Genomic DNA, 24,855 nt, shown 5'->3' on the forward strand with positions numbered 1-24,855 from the left:
TCAATGGTCAGAGTACTCGATACTCGGAGGAACATGATCGATGATAACAAATAAACATCCCATGACTTTCCCATGACTTTCCCATGACCCATGACTTTCAACGAGTGAGCACGTGTGCGGACCCTCTCCTGATTTTGTATTGACTTTGTGTAGATTGAGTAAACCCGCAAGCACCTGCAATGTCGAACCGAGACAAGCGAAAGAAGCCGTCCTCTAGCCCCGGTAGCCAGACTGCAGGGGCCGCTGGGCCAAGGCATGAGTATGAAGAGACTGAATCTCTCAAGAAGCTGATGAACGACCATTTCAGACAGACGCAAGAAAGGCTAGATAGACTTGAGAAAAATATGGAAAACCAGATTCGTAACACAATGTCTCGTGTTATGGAAATGGAAACGAAGTTAACGGAATTAATTACATCGGTAGCCTACAACGCCAACGTGATGGAGAAAATTACTAGGGAGACCATACCCCAGGTAGAAAAAAACTTCAAGGAAAAGTTTGAGAATTTGACGGTGGAGCTGGAAAAGCTGAGTGTTTACGCCGCACGAGAAAACATTGTGTTTTGGGGATAGCAGAAGAAGGAGGCCCAGCTGAACGAGAGGATACGCAAAAGGTGGTAAGAGATTTTATGAAGGAGAAATTGAAGATGAACGAGGATGATATTCGAGGAGTAGAGTTTCAGCGAGTCCACCGATGTCCGGCTCCACGATGACCTCGTCCGATCAAAGCAAGGATGCTGCGTTATCCAGATAAAGAAAACATTATGAGAAATGCGAAGAATCTTAAAGGCACCAAGTATGTAATAACGGATGATCTTCCAAAAGCTGTCCGGGAGGCGAGAAAACCCCAATTCCCACTGCTTCATGCGGCTAAGACAGCCGGAAAGAGAGCATACTTCTCACGAGCAGAACCAAGAAAGCTGTACATCGATAGTAAGTTCGTTCCCTTAGGTGATCAGAAAGCTTTATTTGATGAATTGCGAAACCTGGGCATAGAAAGACCTATCTAAATGATCAAGAAAATGTAGCAGATTTGTAAACTTTAGGTTAGACCAATTTATCAAGTATATGCTTCTAAAGTCAAAGGAAATATAATCCAGAATAAGTATTATGACTCTGAATCCAGCTCTGAGTCTGATTCTTTCTGTTTGTTACCTAAATTTACTTTTATTCAGAAAATTGAGCTGAAACTTAATTTTTTCTATATCTGAAAACTGTAAATAATGTTTCCTTTTTCATCACAATATCCTGGTAGAGAGAGGCTAGATCTAGTCCAGTTTAGAGTTTGGTATGATTTAAAAACTGAAATGTTTGGTACCTATTTAATAATCCTGAGGCAATTTTGGATTGTTTCTATGTCTTTTTTACAATTCCGGAGGCCCTATGGAGGAAATCTTTAATACATAATTGATAAAATAAACCCCTCTTTATAATCCAAAATGTTTGAAAACATGAACATGAAAATATGTTTCAAGTTTTAGCTATGTGTGTGTTTTTTTTTGTTTTTTTTATGATGGTTACATGATATATTTTTAGGTTCGGTTTCTAGGCTTGCTTTTGATTACAGTACTGTCTCAGGGGAAAAAATAATGTAACTACCTGATGTTTTATTATTATTGTGTTTGGGGTTCATGTCTGCATTGTTTACAGTTAGTGCAAATGTTTTGTAGTTTCGATGGTTCTACTTAAAATGTTACAACTTTGATTTGGTTTTGTAATCACTGAGGCCCTCAATTAAAGCCTCCTTATCAACACCAAACAAGATGTTCAGTAATTTGATATAAAGCTCTTTTTTTTTTTTTTTTTTTTTTTTTTAATGTACAATTTCATGAAAAAATAATTCCTATTGTTTATGAATTTTGAAGTCAGGGTATATTCCTGAAGAACACCATGATGTTTGTATTTTGTATAAGGACCTGATTATTAACTGATACAGATTCACTGGAATAGAATTAGAATTAGATAGTATGCAGCTAGTTTCACGGTCTTTTTGCTTTGTTGAATAGTGCTTTTTGTTAAAGTCATTTAAAACATAGATTATTTGAATATGAAACGTGTATTGTATTAATTAGGTTCCATTTGTAGACAAGGGCCATAGAATTTAACGAAATTTATTGAAGGCAAAATAACATTTACAGTCATTTCAATTCTTGAAGAAACAGTCGTCATTAGAAACTTGATTTCAGTGAATAATATACATTTTGTTAGAATTGTTTTGGTATTGAATTCTAGATGGAATCACTTTTATGTTTTACTTAAAAGATCTTTGGCATTTCATTAAATTTACTGATGTCTAGGTTATACTGAAAATAATCAGTAATTACATGTACATTAGATTAAAGTATCATACTAGTATTTGATCCTTTCAACCCAGTGTAAAAGGCTTTCTCAAAAGGCTTACATTGTTGTTAACTGTAAGCATCACTTTAGACTTCTTGCATATTATATGCAAAGGTGTTACTGCAGCAATGAGATCTATAGAGCATGCAGATTACGTCTTGTTTGCAGGTGGCCTTAACAGATGTTTTGAATAGTTAAACTACAACGTATATTGTGTTGATTTCGATATGGCATGCAGTGCCAAGCTATTTTATCTGAATTTGGGTTGTAATTCACTATTGAAGCCTTAAGAAACTGGTATGAATAGTAGACCATGTCGTCTTTGGACAAATATTTTAACAGACTGGAAGTTTTACAGATGGTTGTTTGTATGCTTACATTGTTCTTGTCTGGTTTAATATAGGTACAATGTAGGTTATAGAATTTTAAATGAGTGACGCATATTGGTGGCTAGAAGAAATCAGTTGCCTTCTTGATTCGTGCTCATGATAATTCTAATAGATCTGTATAATGGCGATAATAGAGCAGATACACCTTAATTGGGGTTGTTAAACTTCTATAGACCTGTTGGGGTTTGGTCTGAGTTGTTTGTGATTTAAATTTTGGTTCTCGTACTCGTATAGTATTTGTTTTGGGGTGGGGACCTGATTTTGTTTGGTCCGGGGTTGTAGTCCGTCCGAATTTGTTTTGATCCCTGTAATTTAGAGTGCTTGTTAGATCACTTTTATTTATTTATTTATTTATTTTTGTCTTCTTTCATTGTCGGAGGAGGGGGTTTTGCCTACGATAGTCATGGACGTTCCCCCTTTGCCACTTGCTCATAGCATGAAGTTTACTCTTCGGAGTAACCCTGGGTTTTTTTTTTTTGGGGGGGGGTCTGGGATGGGAGGGGACGGGGGCTCTAATTTATGGGATCCCCTTGGGTGGGGGATTGGCTCCGGTGTTAGGCTATTTGTTTTGTATCTGATTTTTTATGAGTCTCCAGATTAGTTGTAAATTGATCTCCCTCAATGTGAAAGGAATTAGAGATAGTAATAAAAGAGACCGTATCTTTTTTTGGTGTAAAGATAAAGGGGCCGATATTGTCTTTTTGCAAGAAACCTTTAGTACTAGGGAATGTGAGGATAGATGGGATTCGTCGTGGGACGGCACCAGTTATTTTAGTCATGGTTCAGCTCATAGCAAGGGTGTATTAGTTTTAATTGCGCCAACGGTAGATATGGAGATATTACAAGTCTTAAGAGACAATGAGGGTAGATTTATATTTATAGATTGTAAGTTTCAAGGGGTTAGGTTGATTTTAGGAAATGTATATTTTCCTACAAGAAATTTTGAAAAAGAACAATTGCAATTTCTCAAAAAAATACGAAATACCCTTGCTAAGTTGAATAAAGATAAATACCCTGTTATAATAGGTGGTGATTTTAACATGATTAGGGACAATAATTTAGATTATAACGGACAATCTCAAAATAGGATTTCAAATAGATTCAATCGAGACTTTGGAAAATTTATGGAAGACTTTCAATTTTTTGACGTTTGGAGATGTAGACATCCCCTGAAAAGACAATTTACATACGGGCATTTTCACCACAGATGGACACAGAGGCAAAAAAATCAAATTGATATTCATGTCAAATGCTTTATGTCTTTTTATAAAACAAGACCTGAAGTTTCTGAGACAAATTTTTTTTCCGACTCTGGCAGCCATTTTTTATTTCAAAATGGCTGCCAAAGTATGGATACAAATTAGTGTTTAAAATAGTATATTGATACATATTTTGTTTTGACAGATTTTTAAAGAACAGGTTTGATCATGATGTTTTCGCCTGTGATTTAGCTTGCTATTATAACACTTTTTAAAATCCCACAGAAAGAAACACCAGTAATTCATTCATCTGATAAAAAAACATTGATGAAGTATGTGATATGGTATGTAATGTCAGTTACCGAAAACATGAACTTTTTTTTCTCATTTCCTGGAAAAGAGGATATATTATATGAAACTTGGTAGATTTCCTCTCTAGGTAACACCCCTCCCTTCTACACCAAAATTAAAGATTACCAATTAACAATGAAGCCATAGGGTACCATCAAATATATGTAATGTCAGTTACCAAGTGGAAAATGTAATGTCAGTTACCGAGATGTAATGTCAGTTACCATGATAAAACGTTTGTTACCAATATTGAAATGCAAATATGTGGTCAATTTTATGGTGAAGAAATATTGTATACTTGTTATTTAAGTCTTTCACTTTAAAAGTCACACCAGAAGGAGCTTGCTATTGACTTTTAAAAGGTATAGTTCACAAGGAATACTATATGAAATTATGAAGGAAGTTGCATTCCCATTGTGCAAAAAAAAATTACTATGAAATTGTTTTGTACATGAACTTACCAAGTACCTAATTGTTTGTATCAGACAATTTTTTGTTTGGTTTTCGGGGGGGGGTAGGGGGTACTTTTCCCAACCTATTGCCTAAATCTGCAACATTTTTTAAGCTTAACATTGTGATGAAGGGGATTTCCAGGGTCCCTTTTTTAGTTTCTAGGATTCTTTTGAGCATTGCCTCGCTAAAAGTAAATTCCTGGTTTTTATACCTTTTAGTAGTGTGGATGTGTGATACAATTTTGTTTTTGGTTTACAAGTATAGATGAAAAGTGAAATTTGACAGTTCTGATCAATGTTGCATGGATCTACTAAAACTGTTTTTTTTCTAATTTACAAATAGTTCAGTTTCAGTTTCGAAGCTAGAGTTTATTTTTTGTTGACAGCTTAAAAAAGAAATTAGCAAAGAAAATGATTAAACAAATTATGAAGAGAATTGAAATCCGACAGATATGAACAAGCATTGCTTGCACTGACCAGAATAGAAATCAATAAAACTACATGGCTGCATGAGATTCGGGGGAGGGGTACGTGTAGCCTAGGGGAGGAGACCCTTATTCATTTTGCCTTTTTTGAGGGGAGGGGGAGGTTGGAGAAGGAAAAGGTTTAAAAAGTCAATATAAAACTGATGAATATATTATGGGTGTATAGTCAGAAAAATCCATGTGTATAGTCAATGCAATATTAAATTACTATAGGAAAACATGTAGCAGCTATGACCCCACCCCCCCCCCCCCGAGTAAGTAAAACATACATTTCTTATCTTTTGATAATTAAAAATGTGAAGTATTATGAAACTTTTATGATTTTAAAAAGCCTTACATATAAGTACCAAGAAAATTATGCCTTTGAAAATTATATAGCACTGGTAAATGTTAATGTGTATTGTCAGTTACCGACAAGTAATTATAAAAATGTTCAAATCAAAGAAAGGAATTAAGAAAAAGAAAAAGTTTTTTCATTGAAATGTTCCTAGATACTCGGGTATACTTCCACATCAAGCTCACTTTCATGTGAAGCCCTGCACAGAAGATACAATGCAATGATTCCACACATTTGACTTACATGTGTTATCTCTAAGGCAAATTAAGTGTAATGTCAGTTACCGTAATGTCAGTTACCAGCATGGTTGTGGAAAAATTATCATAGCCCCCAAAAGACAAAAACAAATTCTTTAATATTTTGACACATCTTAACCTAGTAACGGAGGTATATTAACATATTCAAATTATTACTCTTTCTACTTAGGGACATGAGATATTTCAATTTTAATGAACACCCTGAAATTGCATGTCCTTTTGCGTAATGTCAGTTACCGACACATTTTTGCTTGCTGATGCGTAAAAAAATAATGTTACATAAGAAAACTTAGTATCAGAGTATACAGCAAGGTTCACTTTATTAACTCTATCAAAAGCAAACTCCCATCATTTGTTGTTTTAGAGATACACACAATGAAAGGTGTGAAAACATTGTGCCGTGTAATGTCAGTTACCGTGAAAATGCCCATACATGCAAAAGAACCCCTTCATGCAAAGCAGACTTGATTACTGGATAATTTCTGAATGTTTAGAGGAAATGGTTATAAAGTGCGATATAATTCCATCTGTGGCCCCTGATCATCATTCAATTTTTGTACACTTATTCGACAAAACAAAAAATAAAGTTAATGCAAGGAAGAGGTCATATTGGAAATTTAATAATAGTTTATGTGAAAATGAAGATTATGTTAAAGAATTAAAGAAAGAAATTCGTGAATTGAGAAATGAATTGCAATCTGAAATAAAAGATAAGAGGTTGTTATGGGATTTTCTAAAAATGAAAATTCGAAGTTTTACACAAAAATTTTCAAAAAAATTGGCTGATAAAAGAAGGAAAATGAAAACGGATTTAGAAAGAGAAATACAGTTTTTAGAAGAACAATTGAAAGATCGTACTGATGCAAATACTTTAGAAAAACTAGAAAATACAAAAGAGAAATTAAGGGAAATTTATAGTTATGTTAATGAAGGTGTCAAGGTTCGATCTCGTGCCTCCTGGTATGAATGTGGTGAAAGAGACTCGCGTTATTTCAACCAGTTGATGCAAAGTAATAAAAGAAAAACCACAATTAAAAAAATTAAAACCACAGATGGAAACATCTGTTGTGATGAAAAAAGAATAAGTGAAGAAATTGGGAAATTTTACAGTAGGTTGTATGATAAAGTAGAGTGCGTGTGTTCGGATAGCCTCTTTGATGAATTTTTTCAAGGATTACCTAAATTGGCGGAAACATCTCGAGAACTTTGTGAAGGGTTAATAAGTAACAAAGAATGTCTAGAAATTGTAAAAGAATTGAAACATAATAAATCACCTGGAAATGACGGTCTTTCTTCGGAGTTCTACTATACTTTTTGGCCGGATATTGGAGATTTAGTTAAAGATGCCTTAAATGAGGCATATTGGTCCGGGGAATTAGCATCGTCGCAAAAACAAGCAGTTATTACGTTAATCGCTAAAGATGGGAAAGATCCTCTTTTATTGAAAAATTATAGACCTATATCCCTTCTTAACGTGGATTATAAAATTTTAACAAAAATTTTGGCTAAGCGAATCAAGAAAATACTTAATGAAATCGTTGTGGGGGATCAGATGGGTTACATACAAGGTAGAAGTATTGGTGAGGCCATTCGTACTATAGATGATGTTATTTGTCATACATCCCATTTTAATCTACCTGGTTTTTTGTTAGCTATAGATTTTGAGAAGGCCTTTGACTCGTAATTATCACATCATTTTCTTCAAAAGGCTCTGACGGCTTTTGGTTTTGGTATATCCTTTCAGAGATGGGTCAAAGTTTTGTATACTGACACTCTAAGTTGTGTTTTAAATGAAGGAAATTCCACTGGTTATTTTGAAATAAAAAGGGGGGTGAGGCAAGGGGATCCTCTTAGTCCTTACCTTTTTATTTTGTGTATTGAAGTAATGGCTCATAAATTACGAAAAGATAATCTGATTGAAGGAATTAAATTTGGAGATAAAGAAATTAAATTAGCACTTTATGCAGATGATATGACAGTTTTTGTTCGTAATGTAAAATCAGTTGATAGACTAAAAGTTTTATTTGCAGATTTTGAAAAACTTTCTGGATTAAAAATCAATAAGAAAAAAACTAAAGTATTAAAATTAGGCTCATGTCAGCATTTGGATTATGACTTCTCCTTCGGCGAGATCGTTGATTTTCTTAAAGTTTTAGGAGTATTTTTCACCCTAGATGAACATAAGAAAGAAGATCTAAATTACAAAGAAATCTTAAGTAAAATTAAAACACTCTTGAACTTTTGGAAGCTAAGGGATATAACGCTTATGGGGAAGATTCAACTATTAAAGGTGCATATCTATTCTAAAGTCCTCTATCGAGCGTCTCTTACTCCTGTTCCTAAGTGGGTTTATGAATCATTGGATGAATTAACTTTTGATTTCTTATGGAAAGGTAAGAAAGACAAAATTAATAGGAATACAATGTTTTTAGACTATAAGCAAGGAGGATTAAAGATGTTAAACTTCCCTGTGCAGGTAAAGGCACAGCGAATAATGTGGATTAAAAGACTTTTAAATAAAGATGAAGATATGAAATGGAAACAGTACTTTAATTTTGCCACTAAACATTTGGGTGGAGATTTGACATTTTCATGTGACTATATACCAGGTTTATTGAAAGTAACAGCTTCTAAATTTTACATGGACTTATTAGAAGAGTGGGTAAATATAAGACATATTAGAAGTACAGAGTTTGGGAAAGTGGTGATTTGTAATAATAAGCTTATTCGATATAAAGGGAGTTGTATATTTGATAAGATTCTATACGATAAAGAGGTTTATAAATTGCATCATATTTTGGATAATAATGGTAAACTAAAATGTGATACACATTTTCTTAATTTGAATTTAGATGCAAATGATGTTGAAAAGATCAAGCATATACATGCCTGTTTACCCGTTAGTTGGAAGAACAATATCGAAATAAATGCAAAGCATAACTCTGGAATCGATTTCAATTTGGGTAAGAAAACAACTAATTTAATGCTTTTAAAATCAAAAGAATTATACGAACAGCTGTTGAATAAAAATGACATTAAACCTTCTATTCTCGAAAAAATTAGAACGAATTATGATCTTACCAATAAGGAAGTAGAAAGTATATTTTTAAGACTAAGATATTGCACACTGAATAGTCGATTAAGGGAGTTTCAGTATAAACTTTTGCATAATATTATATACACTAACCACTTTTCCGTTTTGGTCTTGTTTCGACCAATTTATGCTCATTTTGTGAAAAGGAAGAAGAAACGTATGAACATCTATTTTATACTTGTGAATTTTCAAAATCACTTTGGGATATGTGTGCAAGAAGTTTAAATTTTGAAATAAATAAATTTAGTTGGCAGGAAATTCTTTTCGGGAAGCAGGAGAAAAGTAAAGGTAAATATCAGTTAATTAATCATGTTTTGATTTTAGTTAAATATCTTATTTACAAAAACCGAGAATTAAAAAAACCTCCTTCATTGAATGAAATAAAAAATAGTATTAGGGGGGATCAAAGAGAAGAAAAGAATTTAGCAACAAAGAGGGGGACTCTTACAATCCATTTCTCTAAATGGGAAAACTTAAGTATTAGACCATTTATTGGAGCCCAGAGCCAGCTCTCCACCGGATAGGGGATGGGGGTGTTTTAGGGAGGGTCGGGGGGAGGGGGGTAGGGTCCAGGGCTGAGTTTGCTGTTGAGATTGATTTTATTTGAGTGAAGAGGCCGAGGCAATGGGTTTGTAAAAAAAATATGCTGACGGCTTCAATTCGTTAGGTTTTATTAATGATTTATTTTTGTGTATTTGACACTGAAAAAAAAAATTCAATATGTTGAATTTATTGTAGAAGTTTATTCTTAATGCATATTGTTATTATCAATGTTATTTATAATTATGTTTTAGAAGATGTCTGATATGATTGTGTTTTATTGTAACATTCAAGAAAAAAAAATGATGTTAAATTTTAAGTTGTCAAGGTATTTATCAATTTGTAAAGACATCAAATTTCTATTTGTTATATATATATTATTTTGTATATGAATTAAAGTTGTCAATAAAAACTACCTAATACAAAAAAAAAACATCGATACATAGATCTACGCAGGAAAACAAAACATAACACATGAGTTTGTATTTTGAGGATACTATATATGGAAAATGAGTATTATGTTCTAGATCATGTTTAAATAATGCCTATAGTGTATGATATAGACAAAACGTTTTGATGTTTTTAGTGTTCAAATAAAGATTTTCCCACAATTTGTATAGGCCTAAATCTCAAGAAAGATTTTTTTTTATTGCATCGATTAAATATATATTATGATTTTCAATGTATTTATGAAATAGGTTCCTCATTTGGATTTGACTCCATGCGTGTGTTTTGACTTAGGTCGACATATAGTGATCGCGTTTGATGGGTATAAATGCATAGAGCCAGCTCTTGTGACTGTGCTCCAAAGAACATCAACATAGACTAATGACGAATTACTATGATCAATTTAACAGTTACATAGATCATGTAGATTCATATACCAACATAATACGATTTGTGAATTCGGTTGTCGCTTTGTTTAGAACTGATATTAATGATCGTGTATAAGCTGCCAAATGGGCAAAGAACGATTTAGTTTGATTATAATCCGGCCCTTATCCGTGGAAGGTGATATAATGGAACGTTTTACATGTCCAATAGTCCTAACTGTAAAAGGAGAATAACACCTTTATTTGAATTCAGGAGGATTCACTATGTTAAATACAACAGCCTTAATTGTCATAATAATTTGGAGTATTTAAAACAACTTCCACTTGTACCGCCACAGCCACACAAGGATAGTATTCTACATGATGTATACATATAAAAAAATAAAAAAGGGATGCGACAACAGAATTCAAGAATCTCATAAAGGTGTATCTTATACAGGGCAATCGCAGATCACTATTGTCTAAACTTATCAAAATATAATCTGAGCTTGAAATAGAGTTCATATGAAGTTATGCTTCGGTTCCCAATAGCAAAAATGTATTAACTATATTGTCCGCATACCTGGTTGTGATATGTGTTAAACGAAGTGGAGTATGCAAACAAATATCTAAATGTATACAAAATACGCCCCTACGTTCGCCAGGAAGGGTAAAGACATTTAAGAAATTTTAAGTCAGAAAAATCAGGTAAAATGGTAGGCCTGAAATGTATAAATCTTGGCATGTGAATACAATGACTGGATTAAATGAAGATCCTTGTTTAATAGATAAAAGGCGTAGAGCTTGATTTTTATATGAATTTCAATAATGACATAAAAGAGATGCCTGTTATTAGACACATGGATATTTGATAGAAAGATTACAAAAAGCGCAGTCTATTTCATTATTAAGAATATTTGATACTCGATGGAACATGGATAGTTCATATAGATACAAAGGAATTCAAAACAAGACACATGAGTTCATATTTTGAGGATCCTATGGAAAATAATGCGTACAATATCTATCTATCTATCTGATTGTAAATCTGATTCCCATGGTAATATCGGCGATTATTTTATGTAAGTTTTTATCATTTCTCTTCAACCGCGTAGCCAGGATTTAATTTTGGAGTACATGCACGCGAAGCGCACTCCCTAGGGGGGGGGGGCGTACATGCTTGCGAAGCGCGCTCCCTAGGGGGTGGAGGTTGAAGGGAGGTCTTCGATGTCTCATCAAAATCAAAAGAAGAAGTCTCTTGCATCTCTAATACCGAATTTAATTGAAATGCTGAGATAAAAAATTGTTTTTGAAAGAATTTACGAGCACCTCATTATGGGAAAAGATTGAGAAATTTGAAATAATTTCTTCCCCGTACGAAACGAAAATATTTTATTAAAATTCAAAACAGAAGTGGTATAATATGTCTACCTTGGTTAGATCAGATTTGATAGCAAAAGATTTAGCCACATAACATTTGCAAAACAGAGTGAAAGACAAGTAGGCATGTGCAGGGAGGAAATATTCTTGATGCTCTGAAATTTCTCTGAAACCTTAATCTGCTCTAATTTCGATATTTCTTATATTATATTAACTCGATTACAAAGAAAAAGGAGCTCAAGATGTCAAAGGGATGGTGCAGGCTAGAAAACAATGGGATTTTTCGTTTCCCATGCATGCAAAGGACAGAAACCTCTGTGATTAACTTGGGACAAAGAATCATGTAATTTCGCTCACATTAAGCACTTCCTTTTGTATGACTAAGAAACTTCAGAAATATTCATAATTTCAATTATTGGAGCAAAACAAGACAGGAGATGAATGGGCAGCGATGTTGTATATCGTCGTAAATGATTTTGCATATAGCGCGGTGCGAATTTAATGCCTGTCCCCTTAAGGCGGTTTTCCACTAGGGCGCGGACAGGACTAGTCTGCTGGGCAAACCCTTCGCTCGAGTTAAGGGTCTGAATGTGCAGCCTACTCATGCCTTGTGTACTGAAGGCTCACAGCAAGTTTTGTATGTGCTAGTCTTTGCGTGGAGGCACACTTGTTGATCATAGTTCCAATCAGGGTCTGTGCCTGCAGACTAGGACAAGACCAGGAAGGGTTGCGGAAGCAACTTTTGTCATTTCGGCATGCTGTCCGCAACCAAATTCCGTAAAAGATTATGCAAATGAACTTGTCCTAGGACACGACCAGGACTGTCTGCGCATTGTCGTAGGACATTCCTGGGACAAGATTATCTAAATAAATTTGACGGCGTTCGGCGCGGACAGCATGCAGATCGTATTAGGACAGAACCGGTGACATTTAGGACAACGTCACGAGTGGTAAATTCAAGGACGAGGACAATCAGAATAATTTTCGGACAACTTGAGAATACTTCAAGAAAATTATCGTTCATATATTATATTATGAATTTAGGGGTGTTAGTTGGGGTTTGGGGTGCGTTATTTTTAAAGAAACGTTGATTTTGTTATTAAATCCGATTTAGGAGCAGGCGAGAATGAAGTAATTCGTCATGAAAGTACGCTATTTTTAAACATTTTTCGACTACAAAGACTATATAGGATTTTCTTTTATTTCAATTCAAATTGCGGAAATTGGTGGAAATCCCAGGGGGACGCGTCCCCTCACTTTTTGGAAACGGAGTCATTTGATATCAAATGCCCCCCCCCCCCCCCACTTTTTGGAACGAGCAAACAAGAAAAAATGGAAAGAGAGGAAAAAGAAGAGAAAATGAAGAGGGAAAATAAGAGGAGAAAGACGAGTGAATAAGATGAGGGGGGGGGGTTCATGTCACTATTTTAAATTTTCGCTCGCTTTGTGCTCGCATTGCCTAATCTATGAGATACATAACTTGCTCAATAGGCTTATATTGAGCTGAAAATATCAAGTTTTGAAGTAAATATATGAAATATTTCTCGGACACTGAGTTTTCAATTTGTTTGATTCACAAATAGATTTTATAGTTTTCTGTAAAATGACTATATTTTATGGTCTAAATATCAACATTTTTATTTGATTCGTCAAGTAACTATTCTCTTCGTGTATTCCATAATTTTTTGAAAAATATCCCTTTTTAGGCTGGTCTGATTCTGAATAGTATCAGCTAAAGTTGCGCACTTGCATTTTGATTGGGGTGTTATGTATATCAATTGTACCAAATTATTTTAAATTCCTCTTTCATGACAGTTTATCAAAATTTTCGGCTCGCAATTTGCGCTCGCATTATTTTTGTTAAAAGTATATTAACCCATGCATCCTATTCATGATTACAAAATGTCCAGTTTTCTGACCTTGATATCAATTTCGCGCCCTCTTTGGGGTTATTAGATTAATAAGTAAGAAATAATATTTCATTATTTCCTAATAATCACTGTCCGTTTTCTTTTTCCGAACGGATTATCGACAAGTTCCATTTCTCGACAACAAACAAAAATGTCCTTAAAATGTCCCGGTCGCAACTCAAAATATATGTATTGATAAAAATATCACCATGCGCTTCGCACTCGCATCATTTATTAAGCGCGATCCATATCCAATTCGTAATTGCGCTTAGATTGATTTTTTTAGATCGGAAAATCAAATATCTTTAGCTCGCGCATCGCGCTCTTATTATTGATATTATGATAAAGAATGTAATTAGAATGTCCAGATTCTAGGTTTGAATCTAAACACACGCACGCATGTTTATTTAGATACGAATTTTGTTCCAGTTTCAGATCAGATTATCAAATTATTAATGTAGGAATGTTATCCATTAATCCACTTATCCATCCTTATCCTGATTTACAAAACGTGAGATGTCGAATTTCGTTTCGGCTCGCGTTTCGCGCTCACATCAAGTGTATAGTCATATACCCCTATCCTGTTCGTGATTTTAAAAGGTGCTTAGAATGCCTTGTATTTAGGTGGGAATGTAAAAAATATTCAGCTCGCGCTTCGCGCTCACATTATTTGATTGTTGAAATATGTAGGCTAAAAGCAATTGTGTTTGTCGGTGTAATGTAGTATTCACTTTTTGAAAGCAGATTTTGTGCATTTTTATACATGACAATAAATTATCTCGGATCTAAGGTAACTTTAAAAAGACTGTGTATGTTCATAGCAAAGTCGAGGCTCCCTTTATAACATTACTTTCTAATAGTTTTTCCACAAATTAATACATAAATTACAAAAGAGGAAAAAAAACGGGAAGTTACATGTAGGATGTAAATTGCATTCGACAGGCACATGCGGACAAAGGGGCGAGGTGGTCTTGCTTCCCCCTTTAAAACAAGTACAAACAGAAGAAATATAAGTGAAATGGAAAGGGAAACTTAAAAATGATATGGTGGAAAAGAAAAAAAAAGGGGGATGCCGTGCTAATACGGCCCTCCTCTCCCTGCTGCTGGCTTACCCCTCCCAGTATTAAAGAGATATACAAACAGCACAAAATAAAAAGGAATAAACAAAGGAGATGAATGAAATGAGGTGAAATAGAATCAAGTAAGAAAAAAATCGCGATAATGAACAGAAAATAATTGGCCGAGATTATGATTGTGTAAAATTAGAAATATCAGTTTTAATTTTTGGACGAAATTGTGAATCCTGTGTCTAATCGCCTTTGCCTCCTGTTGTACCAATTAAAATATAGACTAAAAAAGAAAATGTAAATGGGCAATTCCAGGAGGCCGAATGCGATCTCTACGCCCTATTGGCTGCGTAAAAAGGAAAAATGGAATAACCAAAGAAGAGTGGAAAAGAGGAAGAAGAGTGAAGAAATTGACAGACGGGGAGAATATCAGTGTTTCAGCTAGGTCAATTTGTAAAAAAATTATGGTTCATTTCGCTCTGCATACTTTCAATAGTTTAATTAAGAAGATTGTGCACGTTGTTCATTTTTACGAAAAATACTTAGGTCTTTCGTCTTTTCTTTTTCGTCCTTGATGTTTGAAAGAAGTTCGCGTTTCGCGCTAATATTTTATGTTTATGAGAAACATGTTCTGTGCACGACTTTTTTCAGGAAGGCCTTTTTTAAGAGTCATGGTGTAGTGGTTCTGACTCCCGCCTTGTAAACGGAGAGTCGTGTGTTCGATTCCCACCGCGGTCTATATACCATCCTTTGGCAAGACGTATTGCACACCCAACCGCGTAGCCAGGATTTCATTTTGGAGGGGGCGGTAAATGCACGCGAAGCGTGCCAACACTTACAGAGCGCGCGAAGCGCGCTCCCTAGGGGGTGGGTGCAGGGAGGGGGAGTTTCCCCCTCCCGCGCGAAGCGCAAAGCTTTTGGTGTTTCATAAATTAAAATGAAAAGGAGCCGTCTCTCTTGTCTCTAGTACCTATATCAGCTCCAATTCAGTTTACTATATTGTGATTTTGAATCTTGTTTTCAAGTGATTGTGAACGCACAAAAAGGAATACAATGGAGGAAATTAAAATCATAATAACCCCCGCGCGAAGCGCGGAAGCTAAAGCGTTTTATCAATTTTTTGCCATGAAAAGGGTCCCGAAAAAAGGGTATTCTCAAAAATATATTGAATACTTCCCTTGGAAAGATCAGATTTGATTACAAACAATTTAGCGACAGTGCATATCTTTAACTCGCAAAACAGAGGAAAGAAGTGTATATGCCGGGAGGAAGATATTCCTCCCCCGCGCAGAGCAATAAAACTCTGAAATTTCAAAGGGCGGACATTTCATCAAATGCAGATATCTCTAATACCCCATCGGCTCTAATTCAATTGATTTCCTAAGATTATTGAACTTCATTACAAGGAAAATAGTGCGCAAAAAGTTGAAACTTTAGTGATTTATTGAAATTATATAAAAAAGGATGCCTAATTTCTTTGACTTATCCTGAAGCGCTTCATTTTTAAATTATAAAGAAACCTAAGTGTCATTCAAAATTTCAAACTGAGGGCGCAAAACAGGACAGGAGATGAATGTGCAGGGAAATAACATGAAGATTAATAGAATTTGAAAAAAAAATATTGTACTTTTTTATTCAATACGACACGAATTTTATACATTCCTCTTTTTAAATTAGGAACCTGTTTGCCCCAAATTATGGTTGTTTAGTAATGAGCTGAAAAGCGGGAGAAGTTGACTTTATGGAGGTGACGGCAGAAATTGATATAAAGATTTTACCCGCCCGGAGCCGACCCGACCAGAAGTTGCGCGATCAAAAAAAAAAGATAACTTCATATACTTCGGCCTAACCTTACTCTAATTCCACGCCCTAATGTATACATTTGAACTTCAACTGGCAAGAAACACATATAGCTGAGGTGGAAAAGCAGGGTTAGAGAAAGGTTGGGGGAAACAATGGAGAACTTCAATATTGTCATTTAACCGCGCGCAGCGCGGAAGCAAAATTTATATTTAGAGCAAGAGTGAAGGAGTTTCTCTTTTGAGAAAAAAATAAAGAATAAAAAGAAAAAAAAACCCGACAAAGCTACCTTTCTTTCCTTTCCTCCCTTCCCTTTTCCTTTTTTCCTCTCTTTTTTCCCTTCTTTTTTCCCTTCTTTTTTTTCTTTTTGGGGACGTTTTGGGGGGGCGACCGCCCCCACCGCCCCCCCCTGGCTACGCGCCTGTGCACACCTTGCCACTCTCGACCCAGGTGCTAAATGGGTACCCGGTTGGATGCGAAAGTTATTGTACGCTTGAATTTGCCAGCGTCATTTCGAGGCTGCGATGAATGCAAGGAATGTTTCCCAGGGTGTGGAAATCGTGCAATTTTCATGCGGGATTAAAATGAATCCTGGGGTAATAATTTTACTTTGCTCCAATAATATGCTGTAAATCGTTTTGAGCCGTTCTGAGAAAAGTGATATTTATAAACTTGCTATTATTTATTATTATTATTTTGTTATTAATGACATCTCATTCACGATCAAACAAAGTGCTTAAAATGCAATAGGAATATAAACTTGAATTTTAGTTTGAAATCTATACCCGTATTATTAATTGTGTTATGATATTTGTCCTATTCGTAAAGTCAAGCGCTGCCTATCCGGTCCTTTTTTCAGTCGAGTACATTAAAATACTCTAGTTCATAATCAAACGTTGCATGAAACGTCTTTTTATGTTCAGTACAGAACGAAATAATCTGCTCGCATCATTGCCAGCTTAACTATTGCAAGAAATATTTGAAAAGTCTACTTTTTGGATCAGTAGAACATGCTTGAAATATTCCTCCTTCATGTCTGTAACCCCCCCCCCCCCCACCCAATAAAAAAAGAATCAGCTCGTGCTTCGTGCTCGCGTAATATGTTTAAAACACTGCTTGATATTTTAATTCCTCAGGTTTGTTTAGTGATATACTATTTAGGCCCTTGACCCCGTACTTCGTTACTTGTCTTGTATTATATCCCGTTGCCCCATCTAGCGCACTGACCACAAATGGCTTTATTTGCTACTTGTGTACTCGTTCCATACATATTAGCATTGGATCCACACATTCCTGAATCACTCCTCTTGCCTTCCTATTCCAATCCGAACGTTCCAGAAACAGTCCGCTTGCCTTCTTATTCCTGTCTGCACGTTCCTGAAACTGTCCGCTTGCCTTCTTATTCCAATCTGCACGTTCCTGAAACATTCCGCATGGATTCTTCTTTGCTACCTGTAGCTGACCTGATCGCGGATGGTTTCCAGAAGACGCGGGAGGGTCTAGGAAGGGCGGGACATCATCAGGACATCGTTAGGACAGGGTCCCGAAGGTGTCAGGAATTCAATATCCGCGTCGAAATTTTAGTCGAGACCAAAATTTGGATGCGGACAAATTTTGATTTCCCGAACACCAGGAAGGGTTTAGGACAGCGTGCGGACAGTCTCAGGAATGTCCAGACAGGTTGCGGAAGGGTCGCGGATTGCAATTATTACATTCCGCGCCTTGTCCTGACGCTGTCCTGGCCCTAGTGGAAAAGGGGTATTAGCAGATACTTGCCGAAACTGCTTACTGAAAAAAAAAAATGGAGTGGCGGTAGAATTTACCATCTCTGACCAGAAGAGCGGAAATTTTGTGTCAATATAGGTACCTAGGTACGCCACTGTTCCATGCTGATACAGCGTAGATCAGAGTCTAGATCTAGAGACTAGACTAGAACTAAGATAATTTTTTTTAGATCTAGGACTGGTTTTGTATACGGACTAGACAAACCATGGCAAATAAGCTAACCTTTGTCTAAACCTAATTAAACGTAAAGTTCGGAATTAACCAGTTCGTAGTTAACCATGGCATTTAGTCGGCTATTCAGTGTGGTAGTCAAGGCTCAAACCTCCAAGGCCAAGGCTTCAATACCAAAGGCCAAGGCCAAGGCATGGAAACCTGAAGGCCAAGGCATTTCAAACTTACGATATACAGAACAATGAACTAACAATACTTAGGCGGCAGACATCACACATGGTAAAATGTATGTGAGCAAGGGGACTGAGCGAGAAAAAAAATTTAACCTTTGTACATTTAAAACAAAAATAATTTCATGATAGAGACATATTAAAATAATGATTTAGTTACCTGTGTACACAGTCATAATCCATAACAATAAAACATAACTGTACTTGTTTAGGAGTTCATTGCAGGGAATATTTGCCAAGAGTATCGTTTTGTTTCCAATACTTGTTAAGGGTTGGGTTTCACACGCCAATACTTGTTAAGGGGTGCATTTTCAGAATATGGAAATTAAGTGTTTAGGGTGCTTTTCGAGACCCCATGGTCGCGCATGGTATCCACTCGTGAATGGAAGTGCCCCCCCCCCCCCGGGGGGGCAGTTACCATTCAGAACAATATTTTTTTCGTCTAGATCATTTAGAGTTGGTGTAAGGTGGATTTTGAGGGCTAGAGTCCAAGTGACGCCTATTAAGATAATTTCGACACGTAGTAGCTTTAGAGATTCGAGCCTATATACAAGTGACGAGTTAAGGAAAGTCCATGGCCTATCTAAACTCTCAAAATAGTTAGGCAAAAAATGCCAAACTTTTAACCAATCCTGGGTAACATACTGTCCACACAACTATTGGTTACAATCTGCCCAAATTGGGTAGTAAAATGAAAAACTAATAATTGGCTAATAAATTGGTTCAATTGGATAATAAATGCCCGAAACATATATATATATATATATATATATATATATATATATTTTACTAACATACATTACTTAACACAGTAGACAGTATGTTGCCCAACATTTTAAGTGTCTATTTATCTATCTATCTATCTATCTATCTATCTATCTATCTGATTGTATATCTGATTCTCATGGTAATATCGGCGATTTTTTTTTTCATGTAAGTTTTTATCGTTTTTCTTTGATTCGTTTCTGAAATAGTGACTTTTCTCATATTTATTTTATGTAATACAACACCCTGGAGCAAGATGTAGTTTGCTATAATCTCCAAAGTGCCCAAAAAATTAACACCTAGAAGGAATGCAAGAAAGCTAAAACGTGTTAATTAAGGTAGAGAATTAAAAGAAACCAATGTTTAGACCTAACATGAATCAATGAATGCAAGTACCACACAGTAATGTTGCAACATGATATACTGCGGAAAAGAAATTCCATCACAGCGAAGGGTATTTTGGACCTTGCCCTGAAAAAAGACAGGTAAAATTGTGAATACGAGTGTATATTTCTAACTTAATGTAGTGAACACAAAACTTGTAAGTGCATCGAAAAACAACAAACTAATACTGATTATGCCATTTAAAATAATGCTGCCATTATATTATACTTATTATTTATTAGACGGCCAAAGTAAACAAACCATTCAGGTGCACATATGGATTTTTAAAAGACTGATCTGTTTTTTTTTCAATCTGTTAATCGGGAACAGACATTCAAAAAGACGAAAATTCATAGGTCTATAGAAGAAAGTTGATAAGTACAAGTACAGAAATCTACAGCATAATTTAAAAAGTTTTTCCTTTTAGATAATGTGTGCAAATGAAAACTCTTCATCCATTACAGGTGGCTGTTTTGGAATTCATGGCATACCGGGGAGGGGAATATTAATAGGGGGAATCAAATGGGCCTGCTTTCTACACATGGCTACACTTCAATGGCGGAGGGAGGGGGAGGGGGCTTGTGACGTAATTTTAATTATATCTTAATGCGAAGGAGTCAGCATGGCTAGGAAAATTTGCTACTTTAACTTATTTAGCAGTAAAACGGAGACTGTACCGTCGACCTCTTTTCTTTTCCATTCGTTCGCCCTTTTTTGTGTTCTTTATTTAAAAAAAATATATTTTTGACAGTCGCCTTTCGTATATAAACCATGTTCGAATCACCCCTCACCATCAACGAATTTTGTTTCAATTTAATTTTCAATGAAAACGATGATGTTGCAAACTGCAATAAAATGATTTAACAAAAATTCATTTATTCGCCTGCAAACCAAAGGCCACCACCCATACATTTGCCAGTTTATGGTTAATGGCATTACTTGAATCAGTAGTGCTGAAACGATCGGAAATTCCTTTTCACGACCTTTGTTTGGGTCAAGTGTAAATAATTTGTTTGTAACTGAGTTGCTAAAATTATTATTTGTTTTAATCAAATATACAGTTGATGCTTCCACTGTTGGCACAAAACCATCTGTTCAACTTCTTAACGGCTCCAGAGCTATCCTACCTTGTCAGTACCATCATGCTGTATATGAGATGTACTGGGTATACAATAATGGCCACAAAGAACCCGGAGGAGACACTCTTGTCTACTTGGACATGTACTTTAACATTGGTAAACGGAGTGGTAAGGGCGTTGACGAAGGTCGTTTCAACATCAGTGATGACTTTTCTCTATTGATCGAGCCAGTCGTGATGCAAGATGGTGGTCGGTACTCCTGTATTGTGTCTGATCTAGCATCGGGAAATTCATGTGATAATTACACTGATGTCACGGTATATGGTAAGTTTCTTGTTACCATTTAGAACAATGTTTTGTTTCGTCTAGAATATTTAGAGTTGGTGTAAGATGGATATTGTGAGGACTATGAAGGTAATGTTGACACAGTGTAACTTTAGAGATTCGAGCCTATACAAAAGACGAGTTGGGGGAAGGTCCATGGCCTATCCATCCATCTATCTATCTATCTATCTATCTATCTATCTATCTATCCATCCATCCATCCATCCATCTATCTATCTATCTATCTATCTATCTATCTATCTATCTATCTATCCATCCATCCATCCATCTATCTATCTATCTATCTATCTATCTATCTATCTATCTATCTATCCATCCATCCATCTATCTATCTATCTATCTATCTATCTATCTATCTATCTATCTATCTATCCATCCATCTATCTATCTATCTATCTATCTATCTATATCTATCTATCTTTCTTTCTATTTCTCTAATAAATATCTATCTGTTTGAATATGTCTATCTTTCTAAATCTATCTATCTATAGTTATTATTTTTCTTCTCTTATACCTATTCCGCCTGCAGTTTATGCCAACACCACAAACACGAATTTTGTCACCATCAAGCAATGCGAAGATTTGACCAATCTTAACCAATCCACAGCTTATGAAGAAACACCATGCATCTACCCAATCACCGACAACCAGACAGTTTTCCAACTGAACTGCTCAGTGTACGGGGCGATGCCGGAGGTTTCTCTTTACTGGATCGACGACGGGACGAACTATGACCTGACGTTAACAATCGAAAATCGAGAAGACGGAACGTTTGACCAGATGCTGACGATGACAGGGTCTGTGAATGAGACTAAGAATGGTACTGTCTTTACCTGTGTGGCTGAAGGATTGTCTGTTGGTGGACTTGCGAACAGTTCTGTTATATTCTTCAAGACTAAACATCAATCTGAAGTCCCAAGTCACGAGCCTACAGGCTCTACAAATCTGCTTGCACTAAAAATCGCCCTACCGATAGGACTTATAGCTGTAGCCGTCATTGTGGGATTTTTCGTCTGGAGAAATCTGATGCATAAAAGACAGGGTATGTGTATTCCAGCTTGTGTAAAAATTATTCTGTATCGACTGGACAATGGTGACATAAAAGAATTGAAGACGGATATGAGCTATTTTAATACAGAAAACATTTTATTAGATACATACATCTTACACATCTTTACACTGGCGGATCCCTTTTGAGAGTCATGATCAAAATTTTTTAATGTAAATAATGATAATAATAATGATATTTTTTGTATAACGCATAACAAATAGTCTCTATGCGCTTAAGAAAACAAAGGAGAGGAAGAGAAGTGTTGGCGAGTCCATTTTGTTAAGGCTATATGTACAATTTAAATTATTGGTATTTTTTAGAGCTGTTTTGAATTTGTTTACTGAATCGATTGTTTTCATGTAATTTTGGAGTTTGTTCCATGAAACAGGGACTGCCTGAGCAATTAATGAACGTTTGCCTCATGATTGTGTTGATATTGTTCTTAATATTGTAATACCATTTTAGCTTTCTTTTTTTGGCCTTTCAAATTTTCCGCGGACGAATGACCTCCGATTTAAGGTGAAAACTTTTTTTTTTGCTTCCTCGTAAAATTTTCATCGGAAAAGTCGACTGAATTGTCAGTAGTCTATTTAAACAAATGATAATTAATTTTTAAATCTACCCCAACTATTTGGCCTTTTATCAATAATATTGATTACCATGTTTAATTGAAAGACGAAACAGATTATTCATGTCTTTAATTGACTTATATGCTAATATGCTTATATTATATCAATTCCTGTTACAGATCGAGGAATACGTTTGAAGAAGGTGAAGAACTCCGCAGATGAAGGGGAATGAAAGCAATAGACAGGATAAATTCTCAATTTCTTCACAAGCGCAGAAGTTTTGAGAAAATGTTAAATGTGTGCATAATCGACTCCTTGTGCTAATTTACAATGTATCGCTCAATCATGTTCATTATAATGCATTTACAAGCTTCTAACTTAATCAAAATGTTTATACAATAAACCAATTTAACAAAATGAGCTTGAATATTAACAATTATGTACACAATATGGAGATAATTTTATAATCTTGAAAAATAAACAGCTTGCACCTGTCAACAATTTTTTGTGTGAAATTGATCTTTGACGCCATAATGTAAATACAGCTGCTAATTTCAACCCTTTCAACTTTGCTTATTGTTGTTAAGTGACTTTTTTGAAGGGGGAGGTGGCAAATGAGGGTGAAGGGTAGGAAAGGGAAGATAAAAGAAATACCCAAGCCTCACCCTAAAATAACTATAGATTTTTTTCATGTGAAGAAGCACAAAGAAGTTACCGCGACCAATTAAGATGGAAGAGCTAGGGCGCGATGGAAGTGCTTAACTGATAAATTTGTTAGATTTTATGCTTGTTACTTGCCATTGACATCGATTTTTCCCTGTGGCGGCAACATAATGTAAAAAGTTATAGGGGGACAGGTGGAAGGATTTTTTTTTGGAGGGGAGCAAAAGGATTTTCGCTACCATGCTTTCTTTTAGAATGTTTAGGGAAGCAGATATTTCTATTTTTTAGGGAGACGGGCCAATGCCCTCCATGGCCGTACGCAGAGGAGGGGGGGGGGGGTACTAATTCCGCACCATTCCTAGGAATGGTGCATGACATCCTTCTATATCACAAGCTCGGTCACTTCATTGCTTTCGAGTTTCTTCGGAAATTTTAAATGTGTCTTGCCCCAAATTCTGCGAACCTCAGGGCCTTTTTTATCAAGGGATGCTGATTTTAATTTGAAAAGTTTTTATTACAAAATGAAGATCGTTTTGGTCCATGGAAAATCGGAAAAGCAAAAAAAAAAGTTTTCACTAAAATATTAAGGTGTTTTTCTTATATTTCTGCTATCAAGCTTGCCTGCCGGATTTCTAGGGGTGCTGAATATATATAATATAAGAGATGGAAAGGAAACCTATAGATAAGGAGAGGAGAATGAAGACAAATAGAAAATTAGAGACAGGTCAAGATAGCCTTCATGTAAATTTGGAAGGAGGAGAGAAGATTTTGAAAGAAATGATGCATGGTTCGGGAAAGTATAGATGAGAGAAAAATAACAACAATGATGAGGGAGAGAGAGGGGGATTTGAAAAGATTAAAATAGAGATAACGATAAATAAATAAAGAAAGAGGTTGAAATTGAAATTGAAATTGAAATTGAAAAGGCTTTATTAAAATTATTGCACTTTGCAGCCAAAAGGCTGAATTGCGTACAATTTACAGGTATGTATACATAGAGTAAACAGATTAAAAACATCAAATTTGAAATGATGACGAAAATATAATGCAACTTAATACATTATGTATACTAAAAGGAAACGATGAAGTAAAATAAAATACAAACACTGAAAGGTGGTGGTGGTGGTGGAAAGCGACTGATTCAAGGCTTATCTCTACAATGCATTCGAATCTCTGTTGTCGGAATGTGAATATCTGAGTCATCATAGTATCCAATAACATTTGACATTTCAAACTTGAATGAGGATGGGGAAGAGATGAAGGTGAACACTTTGAGAGAATGGATATAAAGAGAGTGATAGGAACCGATCACGGGCAATGGTTCATCATCGACCTATAAGGCAGTGGCCTACTAGATGACTAGGGGAACTAGATCCTCATTTAAAATTATGCCCTTTGATC

At 35.5% G+C, this 24,855-nt stretch overlaps 1 protein-coding gene across 1 annotated transcript in view; it reads left to right on the plus strand.

Annotated features, from left to right (window-relative positions):
- The window catches only part of LOC129268034 (uncharacterized), a 37,134-nt gene extending 12,545 nt beyond the window's left edge, over window positions 1-24,589 (plus strand). Inside the window, exons 3-5 of the mRNA XM_064105018.1 lie at window positions 20,809-21,150; window positions 21,701-22,213; window positions 22,971-24,589. Coding sequence (XP_063961088.1) covers window positions 20,809-21,150; window positions 21,701-22,213; window positions 22,971-23,023 — 908 coding nt within the window. The 3' untranslated portion in view covers window positions 23,024-24,589. The remainder of the gene's footprint in view (window positions 1-20,808; window positions 21,151-21,700; window positions 22,214-22,970) is intronic.
- The last annotated feature ends 266 nt before the right edge of the window (window positions 24,590-24,855 follow it).

This window comes from Lytechinus pictus, chromosome 9 (assembly GCF_037042905.1).
Source record: "Lytechinus pictus isolate F3 Inbred chromosome 9, Lp3.0, whole genome shotgun sequence".
In the NCBI taxonomy this organism is placed as follows: domain Eukaryota; kingdom Metazoa; phylum Echinodermata; class Echinoidea; order Temnopleuroida; family Toxopneustidae; genus Lytechinus; species Lytechinus pictus.